The sequence below is a fragment of the Grus americana genome, chromosome Z, assembly GCF_028858705.1.
Source record: "Grus americana isolate bGruAme1 chromosome Z, bGruAme1.mat, whole genome shotgun sequence".
NCBI classification, from domain to species: Eukaryota; Metazoa; Chordata; class Aves; order Gruiformes; family Gruidae; genus Grus; species Grus americana.
In genome coordinates this window covers 10,162,557-10,179,270 of record NC_072891.1, presented here as the reverse complement: position 1 = coordinate 10,179,270, position 16,714 = coordinate 10,162,557, and the positions used below count along the sequence as shown (strand labels likewise).

Genomic DNA, 16,714 nt, shown 5'->3' with positions numbered 1-16,714 from the left:
AGGGAGGGATGGCGGTCGGTGGCGGTGCTTTGCTGGTGGTGTGTTGGGGTTGGGTTGGCTGTAGTGGTTGAGTAGGGGATGCGAAAGCGCTGGCTGGGGCAGAGCCCTCGGGGGCAGCTGTGCCGGGGAGGGGTGTCAGGGTTTCCCTGTTGCTGCCTCTGTTGTGGGGCTGAAGTTTCCCTTCCTGGCCAAGTGTCTCTTTCCGTCTGTCGTGCCCTGGTGTTGGTTGTGGTCTGTTTTCCTTTTGCTTGTGGCTCGCCTTTGCTTTCATCTTAGCTGGTCTTTTCTGTTGGTGCTGGGAAGGGTTGTGATGTCACTTGGCAGAGCCCGGGGAGCCCTTATCCTGGAGCGAGGGCCTGGGGGTGGCGGCGGCGGCTTGCGAGGAGGTGGCTCTGGGTGTGGGCACGTGAGCATTGGATGTGTTGCTGGGTGGAGCTGCCCCGGCTCCGGTGTTTGGAGGCGGTGAGGTTGGGGAAGAAAGGCAGGAGGAAAGGCTTCAGGAAAAGGAGGAGGGAAGAGGGGAGAGTTCTGCTCCTCCTGCTGCCGGGGCTGTTGCCGGCAGCGCCGCGTTGGGTCCCTGGCTGCGGTGCCAGTCGTGTGCCCCCGTAGCAGGGGTCTCGTTGTGTTTTCTCTGCCTCCTTGCCCGCCGAGGTGTCTGGAGAGCACAGAAGACAACGTGGCCCGTAAGCGAAGGGTCTAGCGTTTGGGACGGCCTGAGCCCCTGCGCCCCTAGAGGGAGGGGTGTCCAGGAGTCCTCTGGAGGTGGATCTGAGCCAGCTGATGGAGTTGTCGAAGGCCAGGGGGAGGAGGAGGTGGAGGTGTCAGTGGCTGAGGTTTTCAGGCCCCTTGCCAGAGCAAGCATGGCGTTCTGCTTGCCTGAGAGGCGCTGGCCCACGTGCTCGGTAAGCTTTTGGAGCAGGGGAAACGCGTGTGCGCTGGTGGTGGTGGTGGCGGCGGCGGCGGCAAGGCGGTGGCAAGCTGGGAGCCACGGTCTTGCCAGGCAAGGCTGTGTCGGTGGATGCTGTGCTTGGGATGGTGGCAGAGCGCGCGGTGATTCGGCGTACCGAGGTGCCGTCGCTGCAGGAGGTAGGCTGATGTCGGAGGTGCGTGGCTGGAGCTTGCGTGCGTTGCCCTGGACTAGAATAGGTGGTGCGGCAAGGTGTTTTCGAGCAGCGCAACGGGAGAGTTGTCGTGACGAACGCCCGAAGCGTCAAGAGCAGCGGACCTCGGCCCAATCCAAGCGATCTCTGGCGTGCCTCTCCTTCGTAGAAGCATCGAGCGGTTTTTGGGTTGGGAGCGACCTTTAAAGGTCGCCTGGTCCACCCTGCCAGCAATGAGCATGGATATCTTCAACTCGATGGGGTTGCTCAGAGCCCCGTCCCACCCGACCTTGAATGTTTCTGGGGCTGGGGCATCGACCACCTCGTGGTTGGGGGGTGGGGGGTGGGCAACCTGTGCCGGCGCTTCGCCAGCCTCATGGTAAAACGTGTCTTCCTTCTCTCTGTTGCGAATCTCCCCCCGTTTTAGTTTAAACCCCTGAGCCCTTGTCCTATCGCTAGAGGCCCTGCTAAAAAGTCTGTCCCCATCTTTCTTGCGAGCCCCCCGTAAGTAGGGAAAGGCCGCCAGAAGGTGTCCCCGGCGCCTTCTCTTGTGCAGGCTGAAGAAGGCCAAGTCTCTCAGCCGGTCCTCGTCGGAGAGGTGTTCCACCCCTCTGACGGTGTTTGTGGCCCTGCTCTGGACCCGCTCCAACAGGCCCGTGTCTCCCTGGTACTGAGGGCTGGGGAGCTGCTGATCATCGGTCGGTCTGAAGCGGGGATGGGAGGTGGAAGATGCTGAGGAGACAAGGGCCGACGAGGTGCTTCTGAGGACGGTGGTTAAACCCTGGGAGAGGTTTTCCAGAGCGGTGGAGGACAGTGCCTCCTTGGGGAGGAGGCGCCCGAGAGAAGAGCGGGCACGGGCCGTGGCGAGCCCCTGTTTGGAGCGAGTAGGGGTTGAGTGGAGGTCGCTTCCCCCCACCCCAAAGGCTGGTTGGCGTGCTTCTGAGACGAGAGGCGCTGTTGAGCTTTTTGCCAGAGGCCTTTATTTTCTGTCGAATAAATAGGTGAATAAATAGATCGACGCCATTGTCAAAATAAATAGGCCGAGTTCCATAATAAATAGGGGAGCAGTCAGGGGAGGCTCAGGGTGCAGGGCCGTTCTGTCAGGGGCTCCTGCCCCTGGGCGAGGGGAGGAGGCGGGAGGACAGAGGTGGGGAGGGATTGGGTGGCGGTCCAGAAGCGGTGGTGGGGGTGCGTGGGGCCGTTGGGCTAACTGCGCGTGTCGCGGGTGAGGCGGTGGAGGTGTTGTAAGCAGGCGCGAGCTTCAAGGCGGACGTGGTCCCAGGCACAGGCGCTGTGGTTGTGGGCGTGGAGGAGGTCGTGGATGCGGCTGAAGTACTTGTCGATGCTGAGCAGCCGGTTGCGGGGCCCTTGCCTTTTGAAGCGCGTCCCGTTGGCTGGCAGGCATTGCTGGAGCTGCTGGATGTGGTGGTGGAGGTTGTTGAGGAGTAGGTGGCGTGCCTGGGCGTCCCAGTGGCGGGGGGTGCTGTGGCTGCTGAGGGTGTCGAAGAGGTGCTGGAGGATGTGGAGGGCGGTGGCGGCGCCTTGGTTCGTGTGGTTGTCGTGGAGGAGGGTGTCGGGGAAGGATGGCGGCTGCTGGTGGTGGCAGGGCTGTGGCGGGCTGGGAGCCATGGCCTGGAGGAGGTTGAGGCTGTCCCAGGTGAGGGTGGCGTGGCGTGGCCGCAGGTGGTGGCAGGCGAGGGCGGTGGCGAGAGCCGTCAGGAGGAGCAGGAGCGCCGGGGCGCCGTGCCGCGGGCAGGGCTGTGGGGTTGCGTGCGCAGCCATGGTGGGGCTGTGTGCGCTGCGTGGGTGGTGCTGGGCGGGAGCCTGGTCGGGCTTGGTGGCGGTGCGGGTGGGCGCTGTGCTTGGGGTGCTGCTAGGTGGCCGGCTTTATGCGGTGCCGCGGCTTTCCCTTCCTCGCTTTCCGATTGCAGCGAGTTTCTGGTTGCGTTCTCAGTTTTGGCTGGCGGCTGTGGTATTCTTGGGGAAGTGTGTTGGTGGGGCGGCCGTGCTTGGGGAGGGAGGGATGGCGGTCGGTGGCGGTGCTTTGCTGGTGGTGTGTTGGGGTTGGGTTGGCTGTAGTGGTTGAGTAGGGGATGCGAAAGCGCTGGCTGGGGCAGAGCCCTCGGGGGCAGCTGTGCCGGGGAGGGGTGTCAGGGTTTCCCTGTTGCTGCCTCTGTTGTGGGGCTGAAGTTTCCCTTCCTGGCCAAGTGTCTCTTTCCGTCTGTCGTGCCCTGGTGTTGGTTGTGGTCTGTTTTCCTTTTGCTTGTGGCTCGCCTTTGCTTTCATCTTAGCTGGTCTTTTCTGTTGGTGCTGGGAAGGGTTGTGATGTCACTTGGCAGAGCCCGGGGAGCCCTTATCCTGGAGCGAGGGCCTGGGGGTGGCGGCGGCGGCTTGCGAGGAGGTGGCTCTGGGTGTGGGCACGTGAGCATTGGATGTGTTGCTGGGTGGAGCTGCCCCGGCTCTGGTGTTTGGAGGCGGTGAGGTTGGGGAAGAAAGGCAGGAGGAAAGGCTTCAGGAAAAGGAGGAGGGAAGAGGGGAGAGTTCTGCTCCTCCTGCTGCCGGGGCTGTTGCCGGCAGCGCCGCGTTGGGTCCCTGGCTGCGGTGCCAGTCGTGTGCCCCCGTAGCAGGGGTCTCGTTGTGTTTTCTCTGCCTCCTTGCCCGCCGAGGTGTCTGGAGAGCACAGAAGACAACGTGGCCCGTAAGCGAAGGGTCTAGCGTTTGGGACGGCCTGAGCCCCTGCGCCCCTAGAGGGAGGGGTGTCCAGGAGTCCTCTGGAGGTGGATCTGAGCCAGCTGATGGAGTTGTCGAAGGCCAGGGGGAGGAGGAGGTGGAGGTGTCAGTGGCTGAGGTTTTCAGGCCCCTTGCCAGAGCAAGCATGGCGTTCTGCTTGCCTGAGAGGCGCTGGCCCACGTGCTCGGTAAGCTTTTGGAGCAGGGGAAACGCGTGTGCGCTGGTGGTGGTGGTGGCGGCGGCGGCGGCAAGGCGGTGGCAAGCTGGGAGCCACGGTCTTGCCAGGCAAGGCTGTGTTGGTGGATGCTGTGCTTGGGATGGTGGCAGAGCGCGCGGTGATTCGGCGTACCGAGGTGCCGTCGCTGCAGGAGGTAGGCTGATGTCGGAGGTGCGTGGCTGGAGCTTGCGTGCGTTGCCCTGGACTAGAATAGGTGGTGCGGCAAGGTGTTTTCGAGCAGCGCAACGGGAGAGTTGTCGTGACGAACGCCCGAAGCGTCAAGAGCAGCGGACCTCGGCCCAATCCAAGCGATCTCTGGCGTGCCTCTCCTTCGTAGAAGCATCGAGCGGTTTTTGGGTTGGGAGCGACCTTTAAAGGTCGCCTGGTCCACCCTGCCAGCAATGAGCATGGATATCTTCAACTCGATGGGGTTGCTCAGAGCCCCGTCCCACCCGACCTTGAATGTTTCTGGGGCTGGGGCATCGACCACCTCGTGGTTGGGGGGTGGGGGGTGGGCAACCTGTGCCGGCGCTTCGCCAGCCTCATGGTAAAACGTGTCTTCCTTCTCTCTGTTGCGAATCTCCCCCCGTTTTAGTTTAAACCCCTGAGCCCTTGTCCTATCGCTAGAGGCCCTGCTAAAAAGTCTGTCCCCATCTTTCTTGCGAGCCCCCCGTAAGTAGGGAAAGGCCGCCAGAAGGTGTCCCCGGCGCCTTCTCTTGTGCAGGCTGAAGAAGGCCAAGTCTCTCAGCCGGTCCTCGTCGGAGAGGTGTTCCACCCCTCTGACGGTGTTTGTGGCCCTGCTCTGGACCCGCTCCAACAGGCCCGTGTCTCCCTGGTACTGAGGGCTGGGGAGCTGCTGATCATCGGTCGGTCTGAAGCGGGGATGGGAGGTGGAAGATGCTGAGGAGACAAGGGCCGACGAGGTGCTTCTGAGGACGGTGGTTAAACCCTGGGAGAGGTTTTCCAGAGCGGTGGAGGACAGTGCCTCCTTGGGGAGGAGGCGCCCGAGAGAAGAGCGGGCACGGGCCGTGGCGAGCCCCTGTTTGGAGCGAGTAGGGGTTGAGTGGAGGTCGCTTCCCCCCACCCCAAAGGCTGGTTGGCGTGCTTCTGAGACGAGAGGCGCTGTTGAGCTTTTTGCCAGAGGCCTTTATTTTCTGTCGAATAAATAGGTGAATAAATAGATCGACGCCATTGTCAAAATAAATAGGCCGAGTTCCATAATAAATAGGGGAGCAGTCAGGGGAGGCTCAGGGTGCAGGGCCGTTCTGTCAGGGGCTCCTGCCCCTGGGCGAGGGGAGGAGGCGGGAGGACAGAGGTGGGGAGGGATGGGGTGGCGGTCCAGAAGCGGTGGTGGGGGTGCGTGGGGCCGTTGGGCTAACTGCGCGTGTCGCGGGTGAGGCGGTGGAGGTGTTGTAAGCAGGCGCGAGCTTCAAGGCGGACGTGGTCCCAGGCGCAGGCGCTGTGGTTGTGGGCGTGGAGGAGGTCGTGGATGCGGCTGAAGTACTTGTCGATGCTGAGCAGCCGGTTGCGGGGCCCTTGCCTTTTGAAGCGCGTCCCGTTGGCTGGCAGGCATTGCTGGAGCTGCTGGATGTGGTGGTGGAGGTTGTTGAGGAGTAGGTGGCGTGCCTGGGCGTCCCAGTGGCGGGGGGTGCTGTGGCTGCTGAGGGTGTCGAAGAGGTGCTGGAGGATGTGGAGGGCGGTGGCGGCGCCTTGGTTCGTGTGGTTGTCGTGGAGGAGGGTGTCGGGGAAGGATGGCGGCTGCTGGTGGTGGCAGGGCTGTGGCGGGCTGGGAGCCATGGCCTGGAGGAGGTTGAGGCTGTCCCAGGTGAGGGTGGCGTGGCGTGGCCGCAGGTGGTGGCAGGCGAGGGCGGTGGCGAGAGCCGTCAGGAGGAGCAGGAGCGCCGGGGCGCCGTGCCGCGGGCAGGGCTGTGGGGTTGCGTGCGCAGCCATGGTGGGGCTGTGTGCGCTGCGTGGGTGGTGCTGGGCGGGAGCCTGGTCGGGCTTGGTGGCGGTGCGGGTGGGCGCTGTGCTTGGGGTGCTGCTAGGTGGCCGGCTTTATGCGGTGCCGCGGCTTTCCCTTCCTCGCTTTCCGATTGCAGCGAGTTTCTGGTTGCGTTCTCAGTTTTGGCTGGCGGCTGTGGTATTCTTGGGGAAGTGTGTTGGTGGGGCGGCCGTGCTTGGGGAGGGAGGGATGGCGGTCGGTGGCGGTGCTTTGCTGGTGGTGTGTTGGGGTTGGGTTGGCTGTAGTGGTTGAGTAGGGGATGCGAAAGCGCTGGCTGGGGCAGAGCCCTCGGGGGCAGCTGTGCCGGGGAGGGGTGTCAGGGTTTCCCTGTTGCTGCCTCTGTTGTGGGGCTGAAGTTTCCCTTCCTGGCCAAGTGTCTCTTTCCGTCTGTCGTGCCCTGGTGTTGGTTGTGGTCTGTTTTCCTTTTGCTTGTGGCTCGCCTTTGCTTTCATCTTAGCTGGTCTTTTCTGTTGGTGCTGGGAAGGGTTGTGATGTCACTTGGCAGAGCCCGGGGAGCCCTTATCCTGGAGCGAGGGCCTGGGGGTGGCGGCGGCGGCTTGCGAGGAGGTGGCTCTGGGTGTGGGCACGTGAGCATTGGATGTGTTGCTGGGTGGAGCTGCCCCGGCTCTGGTGTTTGGAGGCGGTGAGGTTGGGGAAGAAAGGCAGGAGGAAAGGCTTCAGGAAAAGGAGGAGGGAAGAGGGGAGAGTTCTGCTCCTCCTGCTGCCGGGGCTGTTGCCGGCAGCGCCGCGTTGGGTCCCTGGCTGCGGTGCCAGTCGTGTGCCCCCGTAGCAGGGGTCTCGTTGTGTTTTCTCTGCCTCCTTGCCCGCCGAGGTGTCTGGAGAGCACAGAAGACAACGTGGCCCGTAAGCGAAGGGTCTAGCGTTTGGGACGGCCTGAGCCCCTGCGCCCCTAGAGGGAGGGGTGTCCAGGAGTCCTCTGGAGGTGGATCTGAGCCAGCTGATGGAGTTGTCGAAGGCCAGGGGGAGGAGGAGGTGGAGGTGTCAGTGGCTGAGGTTTTCAGGCCCCTTGCCAGAGCAAGCATGGCGTTCTGCTTGCCTGAGAGGCGCTGGCCCACGTGCTCGGTAAGCTTTTGGAGCAGGGGAAACGCGTGTGCGCTGGTGGTGGTGGTGGCGGCGGCGGCGGCAAGGCGGTGGCAAGCTGGGAGCCACGGTCTTGCCAGGCAAGGCTGTGTTGGTGGATGCTGTGCTTGGGATGGTGGCAGAGCGCGCGGTGATTCGGCGTACCGAGGTGCCGTCGCTGCAGGAGGTAGGCTGATGTCGGAGGTGCGTGGCTGGAGCTTGCGTGCGTTGCCCTGGACTAGAATAGGTGGTGCGGCAAGGTGTTTTCGAGCAGCGCAACGGGAGAGTTGTCGTGACGAACGCCCGAAGCGTCAAGAGCAGCGGACCTCGGCCCAATCCAAGCGATCTCTGGCGTGCCTCTCCTTCGTAGAAGCATCGAGCGGTTTTTGGGTTGGGAGCGACCTTTAAAGGTCGCCTGGTCCACCCTGCCAGCAATGAGCATGGATATCTTCAACTCGATGGGGTTGCTCAGAGCCCCGTCCCACCCGACCTTGAATGTTTCTGGGGCTGGGGCATCGACCACCTCGTGGTTGGGGGGTGGGGGGTGGGCAACCTGTGCCGGCGCTTCGCCAGCCTCATGGTAAAACGTGTCTTCCTTCTCTCTGTTGCGAATCTCCCCCCGTTTTAGTTTAAACCCCTGAGCCCTTGTCCTATCGCTAGAGGCCCTGCTAAAAAGTCTGTCCCCATCTTTCTTGCGAGCCCCCCGTAAGTAGGGAAAGGCCGCCAGAAGGTGTCCCCGGCGCCTTCTCTTGTGCAGGCTGAAGAAGGCCAAGTCTCTCAGCCGGTCCTCGTCGGAGAGGTGTTCCACCCCTCTGACGGTGTTTGTGGCCCTGCTCTGGACCCGCTCCAACAGGCCCGTGTCTCCCTGGTACTGAGGGCTGGGGAGCTGCTGATCATCGGTCGGTCTGAAGCGGGGATGGGAGGTGGAAGATGCTGAGGAGACAAGGGCCGACGAGGTGCTTCTGAGGACGGTGGTTAAACCCTGGGAGAGGTTTTCCAGAGCGGTGGAGGACAGTGCCTCCTTGGGGAGGAGGCGCCCGAGAGAAGAGCGGGCACGGGCCGTGGCGAGCCCCTGTTTGGAGCGAGTAGGGGTTGAGTGGAGGTCGCTTCCCCCCACCCCAAAGGCTGGTTGGCGTGCTTCTGAGACGAGAGGCGCTGTTGAGCTTTTTGCCAGAGGCCTTTATTTTCTGTCGAATAAATAGGTGAATAAATAGATCGACGCCATTGTCAAAATAAATAGGCCGAGTTCCATAATAAATAGGGGAGCAGTCAGGGGAGGCTCAGGGTGCAGGGCCGTTCTGTCAGGGGCTCCTGCCCCTGGGCGAGGGGAGGAGGCGGGAGGACAGAGGTGGGGAGGGATTGGGTGGCGGTCCAGAAGCGGTGGTGGGGGTGCGTGGGGCCGTTGGGCTAACTGCGCGTGTCGTGGGTGAGGCGGTGGAGGTGTTGTAAGCAGGCGCGAGCTTCAAGGCGGACGTGGTCCCAGGCGCAGGCGCTGTGGTTGTGGGCGTGGAGGAGGTCGTGGATGCGGCTGAAGTACTTGTCGATGCTGAGCAGCCGGTTGCGGGGCCCTTGCCTTTTGAAGCACGTCCCGTTGGCTGGCAGGCATTGCTGGAGCTGCTGGATGTGGTGGTGGAGGTTGTTGAGGAGTAGGTGGCGTGCCTGGGCGTCCCAGTGGCGGGGGGTGCTGTGGCTGCTGAGGGTGTCGAAGAGGTGCTGGAGGATGTGGAGGGCGGTGGCGGCGCCTTGGTTCGTGTGGTTGTCGTGGAGGAGGGTGTCGGGGAAGGATGGCGGCTGCTGGTGGTGGCAGGGCTGTGGCGGGCTGGGAGCCATGGCCTGGAGGAGGTTGAGGCTGTCCCAGGTGAGGGTGGCGTGGCGTGGCCGCAGGTGGTGGCAGGCGAGGGCGGTGGCGAGAGCCGTCAGGAGGAGCAGGAGCGCCGGGGCGCCGTGCTGCGGGCAGGGCTGTGGGGTTGCGTGCGCAGCCATGGTGGGGCTGTGTGCGCTGCGTGGGTGGTGCTGGGCGGGAGCCTGGTCGGGCTTGGTGGCGGTGCGGGTGGGCGCTGTGCTTGGGGTGCTGCTAGGTGGCCGGCTTTATGCGGTGCCGCGGCTTTCCCTTCCTCGCTTTCCGATTGCAGCGAGTTTCTGGTTGCGTTCTCAGTTTTGGCTGGCGGCTGTGGTATTCTTGGGGAAGTGTGTTGGTGGGGCGGCCGTGCTTGGGGAGGGAGGGATGGCAGTCGGTGGCGGTGCTTTGCTGGTGGTGTGTTGGGGTTGGGTTGGCTGTAGTGGTTGAGTAGGGGATGCGAAAGCGCTGGCTGGGGCAGAGCCCTCGGGGGCAGCTGTGCCGGGGAGGGGTGTCAGGGTTTCCCTGTTGCTGCCTCTGTTGTGGGGCTGAAGTTTCCCTTCCTGGCCAAGTGTCTCTTTCCGTCTGTCGTGCCCTGGTGTTGGTTGTGGTCTGTTTTCCTTTTGCTTGTGGCTCGCCTTTGCTTTCATCTTAGCTGGTCTTTTCTGTTGGTGCTGGGAAGGGTTGTGATGTCACTTGGCAGAGCCCGGGGAGCCCTTATCCTGGAGCGAGGGCCTGGGGGTGGCGGCGGCGGCTTGCGAGGAGGTGGCTCTGGGTGTGGGCACGTGAGCATTGGATGTGTTGCTGGGTGGAGCTGCCCCGGCTCCGGTGTTTGGAGGCGGTGAGGTTGGGGAAGAAAGGCAGGAGGAAAGGCTTCAGGAAAAGGAGGAGGGAAGAGGGGAGAGTTCTGCTCCTCCTGCTGCCGGGGCTGTTGCCGGCAGCGCCGCGTTGGGTCCCTGGCTGCGGTGCCAGTCGTGTGCCCCCGTAGCAGGGGTCTCGTTGTGTTTTCTCTGCCTCCTTGCCCGCCGAGGTGTCTGGAGAGCACAGAAGACAACGTGGCCCGTAAGCGAAGGGTCTAGCGTTTGGGACGGCCTGAGCCCCTGCGCCCCTAGAGGGAGGGGTGTCCAGGAGTCCTCTGGAGGTGGATCTGAGCCAGCTGATGGAGTTGTCGAAGGCCAGGGGGAGGAGGAGGTGGAGGTGTCAGTGGCTGAGGTTTTCAGGCCCCTTGCCAGAGCAAGCATGGCGTTCTGCTTGCCTGAGAGGCGCTGGCCCACGTGCTCGGTAAGCTTTTGGAGCAGGGGAAATGCGTGTGCGCTGGTGGTGGTGGTGGCGGCGGCGGCGGCAAGGCGGTGGCAAGCTGGGAGCCACGGTCTTGCCAGGCAAGGCTGTGTTGGTGGATGCTGTGCTTGGGATGGTGGCAGAGCGCGCGGTGATTCGGCGTACCGAGGTGCCGTCGCTGCAGGAGGTAGGCTGATGTCGGAGGTGCGTGGCTGGAGCTTGCGTGCGTTGCCCTGGACTAGAATAGGTGGTGCGGCAAGGTGTTTTCGAGCAGCGCAACGGGAGAGTTGTCGTGACGAACGCCCGAAGCGTCAAGAGCAGCGGACCTCGGCCCAATCCAAGCGATCTCTGGCGTGCCTCTCCTTCGTAGAAGCATCGAGCGGTTTTTGGGTTGGGAGCGACCTTTAAAGGTCGCCTGGTCCACCCTGCCAGCAATGAGCATGGATATCTTCAACTCGATGGGGTTGCTCAGAGCCCCGTCCCACCCGACCTTGAATGTTTCTGGGGCTGGGGCATCGACCACCTCGTGGTTGGGGGGTGGGGGGTGGGCAACCTGTGCCGGCGCTTCGCCAGCCTCATGGTAAAACGTGTCTTCCTTCTCTCTGTTGCGAATCTCCCCCCGTTTTAGTTTAAACCCCTGAGCCCTTGTCCTATCGCTAGAGGCCCTGCTAAAAAGTCTGTCCCCATCTTTCTTGCGAGCCCCCCGTAAGTAGGGAAAGGCCGCCAGAAGGTGTCCCTGGCGCCTTCTCTTGTGCAGGCTGAAGAAGGCCAAGTCTCTCAGCCGGTCCTCGTCGGAGAGGTGTTCCACCCCTCTGACGGTGTTTGTGGCCCTGCTCTGGACCCGCTCCAACAGGCCCGTGTCTCCCTGGTACTGAGGGCTGGGGAGCTGCTGATCATCGGTCGGTCTGAAGCGGGGATGGGAGGTGGAAGATGCTGAGGAGACAAGGGCCGACGAGGTGCTTCTGAGGACGGTGGTTAAACCCTGGGAGAGGTTTTCCAGAGCGGTGGAGGACAGTGCCTCCTTGGGGAGGAGGCGCCCGAGAGAAGAGCGGGCACGGGCCGTGGCGAGCCCCTGTTTGGAGCGAGTAGGGGTTGAGTGGAGGTCGCTTCCCCCCACCCCAAAGGCTGGTTGGCGTGCTTCTGAGACGAGAGGCGCTGTTGAGCTTTTTGCCAGAGGCCTTTATTTTCTGTCGAATAAATAGGTGAATAAATAGATCGACGCCATTGTCAAAATAAATAGGCCGAGTTCCATAATAAATAGGGGAGCAGTCAGGGGAGGCTCAGGGTGCAGGGCCGTTCTGTCAGGGGCTCCTGCCCCTGGGCGAGGGGAGGAGGCGGGAGGACAGAGGTGGGGAGGGATTGGGTGGCGGTCCAGAAGCGGTGGTGGGGGTGCGTGGGGCCGTTGGGCTAACTGCGCGTGTCGCGGGTGAGGCGGTGGAGGTGTTGTAAGCAGGCGCGAGCTTCAAGGCGGACGTGGTCCCAGGCGCAGGCGCTGTGGTTGTGGGCGTGGAGGAGGTCGTGGATGCGGCTGAAGTACTTGTCGATGCTGAGCAGCCGGTTGCGGGGCCCTTGCCTTTTGAAGCGCGTCCCGTTGGCTGGCAGGCATTGCTGGAGCTGCTGGATGTGGTGGTGGAGGTTGTTGAGGAGTAGGTGGCGTGCCTGGGCGTCCCAGTGGCGGGGGGTGCTGTGGCTGCTGAGGGTGTCGAAGAGGTGCTGGAGGATGTGGAGGGCGGTGGCGGCGCCTTGGTTCGTGTGGTTGTCGTGGAGGAGGGTGTCGGGGAAGGATGGCGGCTGCTGGTGGTGGCAGGGCTGTGGCGGGCTGGGAGCCATGGCCTGGAGGAGGTTGAGGCTGTCCCAGGTGAGGGTGGCGTGGCGTGGCCGCAGGTGGTGGCAGGCGAGGGCGGTGGCGAGAGCCGTCAGGAGGAGCAGGAGCGCCGGGGCGCCGTGCCGCGGGCAGGGCTGTGGGGTTGCGTGCGCAGCCATGGTGGGGCTGTGTGCGCTGCGTGGGTGGTGCTGGGCGGGAGCCTGGTCGGGCTTGGTGGCGGTGCGGGTGGGCGCTGTGCTTGGGGTGCTGCTAGGTGGCCGGCTTTATGCGGTGCCGCGGCTTTCCCTTCCTCGCTTTCCGATTGCAGCGAGTTTCTGGTTGCGTTCTCAGTTTTGGCTGGCGGCTGTGGTATTCTTGGGGAAGTGTGTTGGTGGGGCGGCCGTGCTTGGGGAGGGAGGGATGGCGGTCGGTGGCGGTGCTTTGCTGGTGGTGTGTTGGGGTTGGGTTGGCTGTAGTGGTTGAGTAGGGGATGCGAAAGCGCTGGCTGGGGCAGAGCCCTCGGGGGCAGCTGTGCCGGGGAGGGGTGTCAGGGTTTCCCTGTTGCTGCCTCTGTTGTGGGGCTGAAGTTTCCCTTCCTGGCCAAGTGTCTCTTTCCGTCTGTCGTGCCCTGGTGTTGGTTGTGGTCTGTTTTCCTTTTGCTTGTGGCTCGCCTTTGCTTTCATCTTAGCTGGTCTTTTCTGTTGGTGCTGGGAAGGGTTGTGATGTCACTTGGCAGAGCCCGGGGAGCCCTTATCCTGGAGCGAGGGCCTGGGGGTGGCGGCGGCGGCTTGCGAGGAGGTGGCTCTGGGTGTGGGCACGTGAGCATTGGATGTGTTGCTGGGTGGAGCTGCCCCGGCTCCGGTGTTTGGAGGCGGTGAGGTTGGGGAAGAAAGGCAGGAGGAAAGGCTTCAGGAAAAGGAGGAGGGAAGAGGGGAGAGTTCTGCTCCTCCTGCTGCCGGGGCTGTTGCCGGCAGCGCCGCGTTGGGTCCCTGGCTGCGGTGCCAGTCGTGTGCCCCCGTAGCAGGGGTCTCGTTGTGTTTTCTCTGCCTCCTTGCCCGCCGAGGTGTCTGGAGAGCACAGAAGACAACGTGGCCCGTAAGCGAAGGGTCTAGCGTTTGGGACGGCCTGAGCCCCTGCGCCCCTAGAGGGAGGGGTGTCCAGGAGTCCTCTGGAGGTGGATCTGAGCCAGCTGATGGAGTTGTCGAAGGCCAGGGGGAGGAGGAGGTGGAGGTGTCAGTGGCTGAGGTTTTCAGGCCCCTTGCCAGAGCAAGCATGGCGTTCTGCTTGCCTGAGAGGCGCTGGCCCACGTGCTCGGTAAGCTTTTGGAGCAGGGGAAACGCGTGTGCGCTGGTGGTGGTGGTGGCGGCGGCGGCAAGGCGGTGGCAAGCTGGGAGCCACGGTCTTGCCAGGCAAGGCTGTGTCGGTGGATGCTGTGCTTGGGATGGTGGCAGAGTGCGCGGTGATTCGGCGTACCGAGGTGCCGTCGCTGCAGGAGGTAGGCTGATGTCGGAGGTGCGTGGCTGGAGCTTGCGTGCGTTGCCCTGGACTAGAATAGGTGGTGCGGCAAGGTGTTTTCGAGCAGCGCAACGGGAGAGTTGTCGTGACGAACGCCCGAAGCGTCAAGAGCAGCGGACCTCGGCCCAATCCAAGCGATCTCTGGCGTGCCTCTCCTTCGTAGAAGCATCGAGCGGTTTTTGGGTTGGGAGCGACCTTTAAAGGTCGCCTGGTCCACCCTGCCAGCAATGAGCATGGATATCTTCAACTCGATGGGGTTGCTCAGAGCCCCGTCCCACCCGACCTTGAATGTTTCTGGGGCTGGGGCATCGACCACCTCGTGGTTGGGGGGTGGGGGGTGGGCAACCTGTGCCGGCGCTTCGCCAGCCTCATGGTAAAACGTGTCTTCCTTCTCTCTGTTGCGAATCTCCCCCCGTTTTAGTTTAAACCCCTGAGCCCTTGTCCTATCGCTAGAGGCCCTGCTAAAAAGTCTGTCCCCATCTTTCTTGCGAGCCCCCCGTAAGTAGGGAAAGGCCGCCAGAAGGTGTCCCCGGCGCCTTCTCTTGTGCAGGCTGAAGAAGGCCAAGTCTCTCAGCCGGTCCTCGTCGGAGAGGTGTTCCACCCCTCTGACGGTGTTTGTGGCCCTGCTCTGGACCCGCTCCAACAGGCCCGTGTCTCCCTGGTACTGAGGGCTGGGGAGCTGCTGATCATCGGTCGGTCTGAAGCGGGGATGGGAGGTGGAAGATGCTGAGGAGACAAGGGCCGACGAGGTGCTTCTGAGGACGGTGGTTAAACCCTGGGAGAGGTTTTCCAGAGCGGTGGAGGACAGTGCCTCCTTGGGGAGGAGGCGCCCGAGAGAAGAGCGGGCACGGGCCGTGGCGAGCCCCTGTTTGGAGCGAGTAGGGGTTGAGTGGAGGTCGCTTCCCCCCACCCCAAAGGCTGGTTGGCGTGCTTCTGAGACGAGAGGCGCTGTTGAGCTTTTTGCCAGAGGCCTTTATTTTCTGTCGAATAAATAGGTGAATAAATAGATCGACGCCATTGTCAAATTAAATAGGCCGAGTTCCATAATAAATAGGGGAGCAGTCAGGGGAGGCTCAGGGTGCAGGGCCGTTCTGTCAGGGGCTCCTGCCCCTGGGCGAGGGGAGGAGGCGGGAGGACAGAGGTGGGGAGGGATTGGGTGGCGGTCCAGAAGCGGTGGTGGGGGTGCGTGGGGCCGTTGGGCTAACTGCGCGTGTCGCGGGTGAGGCGGTGGAGGTGTTGTAAGCAGGCGCGAGCTTCAAGGCGGACGTGGTCCCAGGCGCAGGCGCTGTGGTTGTGGGCGTGGAGGAGGTCGTGGATGCGGCTGAAGTACTTGTCGATGCTGAGCAGCCGGTTGCGGGGCCCTTGCCTTTTGAAGCGCGTCCCGTTGGCTGGCAGGCATTGCTGGAGCTGCTGGATGTGGTGGTGGAGGTTGTTGAGGAGTAGGTGGCGTGCCTGGGCGTCCCAGTGGCGGGGGGTGCTGTGGCTGCTGAGGGTGTCGAAGAGGTGCTGGAGGATGTGGAGGGCGGTGGCGGCGCCTTGGTTCGTGTGGTTGTCGTGGAGGAGGGTGTCGGGGAAGGATGGCGGCTGCTGGTGGTGGCAGGGCTGTGGCGGGCTGGGAGCCATGGCCTGGAGGAGGTTGAGGCTGTCCCAGGTGAGGGTGGCGTGGCGTGGCCGCAGGTGGTGGCAGGCGAGGGCGGTGGCGAGAGCCGTCAGGAGGAGCAGGAGCGCCGGGGCGCCGTGCCGCGGGCAGGGCTGTGGGGTTGCGTGCGCAGCCATGGTGGGGCTGTGTGCGCTGCGTGGGTGGTGCTGGGCGGGAGCCTGGTCGGGCTTGGTGGCGGTGCGGGTGGGCGCTGTGCTTGGGGTGCTGCTAGGTGGCCGGCTTTATGCGGTGCCGCGGCTTTCCCTTCCTCGCTTTCCGATTGCAGCGAGTTTCTGGTTGCGTTCTCAGTTTTGGCTGGCGGCTGTGGTATTCTTGGGGAAGTGTGTTGGTGGGGCGGCCGTGCTTGGGGAGGGAGGGATGGCGGTCGGTGGCGGTGCTTTGCTGGTGGTGTGTTGGGGTTGGGTTGGCTGTAGTGGTTGAGTAGGGGATGCGAAAGCGCTGGCTGGGGCAGAGCCCTCGGGGGCAGCTGTGCCGGGGAGGGGTGTCAGGGTTTCCCTGTTGCTGCCTCTGTTGTGGGGCTGAAGTTTCCCTTCCTGGCCAAGTGTCTCTTTCCGTCTGTCGTGCCCTGGTGTTGGTTGTGGTCTGTTTTCCTTTTGCTTGTGGCTCGCCTTTGCTTTCATCTTAGCTGGTCTTTTCTGTTGGTGCTGGGAAGGGTTGTGATGTCACTTGGCAGAGCCCGGGGAGCCCTTATCCTGGAGCGAGGGCCTGGGGGTGGCGGCGGCGGCTTGCGAGGAGGTGGCTCTGGGTGTGGGCACGTGAGCATTGGATGTGTTGCTGGGTGGAGCTGCCCCGGCTCCGGTGTTTGGAGGCGGTGAGGTTGGGGAAGAAAGGCAGGAGGAAAGGCTTCAGGAAAAGGAGGAGGGAAGAGGGGAGAGTTCTGCTCCTCCTGCTGCCGGGGCTGTTGCCGGCAGCGCCGCGTTGGGTCCCTGGCTGCGGTGCCAGTCGTGTGCCCCGTAGCAGGGGTCTCGTTGTGTTTTCTCTGCCTCCTTGCCCGCCGAGGTGTCTGGAGAGCACAGAAGACAACGTGGCCCGTAAGCGAAGGGTCTAGCGTTTGGGACGGCCTGAGCCCCTGCGCCCCTAGAGGGAGGGGTGTCCAGGAGTCCTCTGGAGGTGGATCTGAGCCAGCTGATGGAGTTGTCGAAGGCCAGGGGGAGGAGGAGGTGGAGGTGTCAGTGGCTGAGGTTTTCAGGCCCCTTGCCAGAGCAAGCATGGCGTTCTGCTTGCCTGAGAGGTGCTGGCCCACGTGCTCGGTAAGCTTTTGGAGCAGGGGAAACGCGTGTGCGCTGGTGGTGGTGGTGGCGGCGGCGGCAAGGCGGTGGCAAGCTGGGAGCCACGGTCTTGCCAGGCAAGGCTGTGTCGGTGGATGCTGTGCTTGGGATGGTGGCAGAGCGCGCGGTGATTCGGCGTACCGAGGTGCCGTCGCTGCAGGAGGTAGGCTGATGTCGGAGGTGCGTGGCTGGAGCTTGCGTGCGTTGCCCTGGACTAGAATAG

The 16,714-nt window shown here is 63.4% G+C and overlaps 5 protein-coding genes across 15 annotated transcripts in view; 1 reads left to right on the top strand and 4 right to left on the bottom strand.

Annotated features, from left to right (window-relative positions):
- The window catches only part of UBAP2 (ubiquitin associated protein 2), a 127,968-nt gene that overhangs the window by 86,059 nt on the left and 25,195 nt on the right, over positions 1–16,714 (top strand). The gene's annotated exons all lie outside the window — the stretch shown is intronic.
- Positions 2,307–2,882, bottom strand: LOC129199967 (interferon-like). Its single transcript, XM_054811209.1, has one exon. It carries the CDS (start codon positions 2,880–2,882, stop codon positions 2,307–2,309), a length of 576 nt encoding a protein of 191 aa, XP_054667184.1.
- Positions 5,422–5,997, bottom strand: LOC129199965 (interferon-like). Its single transcript, XM_054811206.1, has one exon. The coding sequence runs from the start codon at positions 5,995–5,997 to the stop codon at positions 5,422–5,424; it is 576 nt and encodes a 191-aa protein (XP_054667181.1).
- LOC129199964 (interferon-like) lies at positions 11,652–12,227 on the bottom strand. The gene has a single exon (XM_054811205.1). The coding sequence runs from the start codon at positions 12,225–12,227 to the stop codon at positions 11,652–11,654; it is 576 nt and encodes a 191-aa protein (XP_054667180.1).
- Positions 14,764–15,339, bottom strand: LOC129199963 (interferon-like). Its single transcript, XM_054811204.1, has one exon. It carries the CDS (start codon positions 15,337–15,339, stop codon positions 14,764–14,766), a length of 576 nt encoding a protein of 191 aa, XP_054667179.1.

Coding starts and splice junctions, on each gene's coding strand:
- LOC129199967 (XM_054811209.1), bottom strand. CDS start 2,882: ATGGCTGCGCACGCAACCCCACAGCCCTGCCCGCGGCACGGCGCCCCG.
- LOC129199965 (XM_054811206.1), bottom strand. CDS start 5,997: ATGGCTGCGCACGCAACCCCACAGCCCTGCCCGCGGCACGGCGCCCCG.
- LOC129199964 (XM_054811205.1), bottom strand. CDS start 12,227: ATGGCTGCGCACGCAACCCCACAGCCCTGCCCGCGGCACGGCGCCCCG.
- LOC129199963 (XM_054811204.1), bottom strand. CDS start 15,339: ATGGCTGCGCACGCAACCCCACAGCCCTGCCCGCGGCACGGCGCCCCG.